Genomic DNA, 4398 nt, shown 5'->3' on the forward strand with positions numbered 1-4398 from the left:
AAAAAAAAAAAGGTTGAGAAGTTAGAGGGTTGACATGTTGTGGGGTTGTTAACCAATGTCATAAAACAACCTATGTACTACTGTTTCATGAGAAACTATTTGTTCTGTAAGCCTTCACCTGAAGTACAATAAAAAAAATAAAAATAAAAAAAAAAACCTCTAGACTGGTTCTCATGGTGCTGTTGTCTTGCACCGTCAAGCCGATTCAGACTCATGGCAACGCCATGTGTTACAGAGTACAATTGCACCATAGGGTTTTCTTGACTGTAATTTATACAGAAGCAGATCGCCAGGACTTTTCTTCCACGGTGCCGCTGGGTGGGTTCAGACTGGCAACCTTTTGGTTACCAGCCAAGCGTAAGCCATTTGTGCCATCCAAGGACTTCATTTCATAACAGATTCTCTACTGCTAATACTAATACTAACTGTAAATGTAATGGCTAGCTTAAAGCACTGGGCACCTCTCATGTATTAGATCACTGGATCTTCATCACACCCTTTCCCTTAACCACCATTATCCCCATTTTACTGATGAGGAAACTAAGGCTCAGGGGGCTTGTAACTTGCCCATCATCACACGCCTAGTCGGGGCACAGTGGATGGAAATCCAGGCAGTGGGATCCAGAGACCCGGCTCATATTTGTACTGCTGTACTGTTTGTTCTGTGGAAACTCAAAGAACGTTCCTTTTCTTGCATCATCTCTCAAAGCAAGGATTTCTACTGATGCCTGCACACTACCTCTCCCATGACATCACATAATGTCCCTTGGTATGGCTTTTATATTGAAGAAGGACTTTTGTTTTTACTGCTATATATTTTTAAAACTGCTAATAGCATCTGATGCCAAAAGCTTGTGCGTGCAGTTAGTTGGTGACTGCTGTTTACCTGCACCCCAGGCTGGGCGATGAAATGCTGGTCTGTTGCCTCCACTGCCAGCTCCAAGCAGTTGCTTCCACCCCAAGCTTCACAGGAATAAACCAGCAGTTGTTCAGCCAACTCTTCGTCGCTGCTGTAACACTCCGTGAACAACTCTACAGTGCGGCATCAACAAAGGGAGACGCTGGAGTCAGGGCTGGAAATAGACCAAACTCTCCCGCCCAGCCCCTCCCCGCCCACCAACCCCTGACTTCAAGGAGGGCCTGCCCTCATTACATAACTCTTCACTGAGTAGAGGACTCTCTTTAGACGCACGATAGCCCCCCGAGCTCCTTGCCATAGTGTTGTTGCTGTCGTTAGCGGCGTCAAGTCAGCCTCCAACTCATGGCGACTGAGGCACAATAAAGCAAAACACTGACCAGTCCTGCGCCAACCCCATGACCAGTTGCAAAACTGACCATTGTGCTCCATGGGATTTTCATTGGCTGAGTTTTGGAAACAGATCACCAGGCCTTTCTCCGTAATCCATCTTAGTCTGGAAGCTCTCCTGAAACCAGTTCAGCATTAGAGCAACACACAAACCTTCACTGACAGATGGGTGGTGGCTGTGAATAAGGTGCATTGGCCAGACTCGAACCCCAGTCTTCCGCGTGGAAGGCGAGAATTCTACCACTGAACTACAACTGCCTCCCCACTTGCCATAGCAGGTGTCAATGAATGCTCATTGAATTGAGCTGCATGGAACACAGGGAGTTTCCCTCTTGAGTGGGGTTCCATCTAAGCTCAGGCTGGACAAAATGTGGGTGTACCGGAATGATAACTGGTACGAGAAAAATTACAGGTTGAAGCCCTGGAATGAGTGACACAGAAGAGGCATAGTAGGCCCTTTCAGGAGCCTGATTTAGGAGATTGAATTATTGCCAGGACTGTGGAGAGCAACACACATTCAAAGCAGCATGGTCATCGCCATCTTTGAGCGGGACACTGTTTCCACCTCTGCCAGTCAAGAGATTTGGTTGCTATGCAACGCACATGCTGCCCTTGTTTCCTAAAAAGGAGAGTAAGTTTCTAGCAGGGCTTCAACTCATAATTTTTCCCATTCTGGTACACCCACATTTTACAAATTCAGATCCATTCCAGTTTTGCTTCGTTGGCCATGACTGAACCCAGAAGAACTGGTTCAAAGCCCTGGGTAGAAGAGCTTCAGCCACTGGGGAGGGTTCCAAACCCTCTGCTCTCATGTAGCCAGAGTGACTCCTCATCTCATTCACATACTATGCTTTCTTGGGGAGATGTATTTGTAGATAAGGCACAGAGAAAAACAAAAACAAAGCATAACAACCAAAAAAAAAAAGATGTAAGAAACATGGCCTATTGCACTGAGTGTCCTATGTCTTGTGTCCTAATGACAAAGTCATTGGAGTGGAGATCTCCAGAGGAAACGTTTAAAAAGTCAGAATATTAGGGATTGGAGTTTAATCATGGTTACCAAGGGCAGGAGCAACCATTTTTCGGGAAGCAATGAGTCTCTGCTTATGGGGATGGAAAATTTGGCAACCAATATCGGTGATGGTTGTACAACATGATTGTCATAATTGGTGTCCCTGAGTTGAACACATGAAGAATGCCAAATTGCAAATATGTCATCTATACTTTTACAACAATGAAAGGAAATATTAAAAAATATATATATTAGGAGCCACAGCTTGAGTTCGATTGGAAATTAACATAGTATCTTTGAAATTTTAAAGCATTAAAAGAAATAATTGGGCACTGTTATGGATTGAATTTTGTCCCCCAGAAATGTGTTGCAAATCCTAATCCCTATACCTGTAGTGGCGCAGTGGTTAAGCACTCGGCTGCTAACCGAAAGGTCAGCAGTTCAAACCTACCAACTGCTCCATGGGAGAAAGATGTGGCAGTCTGCTTCCGTAAAGATTTACAGCCTTGGAAAGCCTATGGGGCAATTCTACTCTGTCCTACAGGATCACCATAAATAGGAATTTGACTCGATAGCAATGGGTATTTTTTATACCTGTGGTTATAATCCTATTTGGAAATGGGTTTTCTTTCTTATGTTAATTGTGGCAGTATTAGCATAGGGTGTGTCTTGAGTCAATCTCTTTTGAGATTTAAAAGAGGATGTTAAGCAAGCAAGCAGAGATGGGGGAAGACAGATGCCATGTTTCATGAAGATCACCAGGGAACCAAGGAACATGGGCTCTCCCCCAGAGCCAAATGAGAAAGCCTTAGAGCTGGTGCTCTGAGTTCGGACTTCTAGCCTCCTAAACTGTGAGAGAATAAATTTCTGTTTGCTAAAGTCACCCATTTGTGGTATTTCTGTTATAGCAGCACTAGATAACTAAAACAGGCACCTTTTTCCAACACAGAAGCTAAACTCATGAGCACATTTTACATCAGATAAGACAATAGACGAACACGTATCCAAATACCACATTATAAGCTCACAACTCCCAAATTAAAAAGGAACAACTGGAGCCAGCCTCGAGGCCACCTGCTGTTGGAGTGACTGATTGGTCTGAAGTTTCTCACACTCTGTCCTTGCACAGTCTTGTCTCAGAGGACAGGGCATGGCCAAGCTTTGTACAAGGATGATTGAATAGCAAACAGATGCCTCTCTCCAGAGATGTCCCAGGAGAGCAGAGCTGAGTGATGCCTTGCCCATCTGCTGGGAGCAGACTGGCTCCCAGGCCAGGGCAATGAGCAGCCTTGCCCGGAGGGGAGGATGGCAGGTCACCAGCAGCTCTGATAAAGGTGCCCCGAGTTCAGGGCGCTGCAGGGCAGACAACACACAGCTCTTATCTCCGTCATTCCATGGGAAATTCAGGCCCAGGACCAACATGAGATGCCACCCTGATGCCACCTTTGTGTGAGTAATAAACCGTCTGCGTCCCCAACCCAGGGGCCTGGGGCGTCTGTCAGTCTATGCACATGACACGGTACAGGCTAACCTATTAGCTTGCAGGAAGGTAAACTCCCAGGCCCAGCTCTGACTTCACAGTATCCGGATCCCACATCCCAAACTCAAAACCCTCAAACTGAAAACAGAGACTCCCAGAGCAGGCCTCCAAACTCCCTGAGGGGCTGTTGTTGGACCTGGGCTGGGGGTGACACTGGGCAGCCGTGAAACCAGAGGCCCAAGATTCCCCGCTTCTTCTGTTCCAGAAAAGTCAGGGAGTGGCAGGACCCAGGGGGCCGTGGCCTTTCCACTATGGCATTTGTGACACTGACCACAGTGGGGGGAGCCGGGACATGCCACTGACCTCAGCCACCAGCATGTGAGTGCCACCGGGCCTGTGAGTGCTACCAGCATGTGTGTGCCACCAGCACGTGGGTGCCACCAGCATGTGTGTGCCACCAACATGTGAGTGCCACCAGCCTGTGTGTGCAACCAGCATGTGTGTGCCACCAGCATGTGAGTGCCACCAGCATGTGAGTGCCACCAGCATGTGTGCGCCACCAGCATGTGAGTGCCACCAGCATGTGAGTGCCACCAGCAT

At 47.2% G+C, this 4398-nt stretch overlaps 1 protein-coding gene across 1 annotated transcript in view; it reads right to left on the minus strand.

Moving 5' to 3' along the window:
- The window catches only part of TRPM8 (transient receptor potential cation channel subfamily M member 8), a 100026-nt gene that overhangs the window by 54417 nt on the left and 41211 nt on the right, over window positions 1-4398 (minus strand). The window contains exon 14 of the mRNA XM_004390029.1: window positions 887-1032. Within this exon, the coding sequence (XP_004390086.1) occupies window positions 887-1032 (146 nt within the window). The remainder of the gene's footprint in view (window positions 1-886; window positions 1033-4398) is intronic.

Source organism: Trichechus manatus, unplaced genomic scaffold, assembly GCF_000243295.1.
Source record: "Trichechus manatus latirostris isolate Lorelei unplaced genomic scaffold, TriManLat1.0 scaffold00277, whole genome shotgun sequence".
NCBI classification, from domain to species: domain Eukaryota; kingdom Metazoa; phylum Chordata; class Mammalia; order Sirenia; family Trichechidae; genus Trichechus; species Trichechus manatus.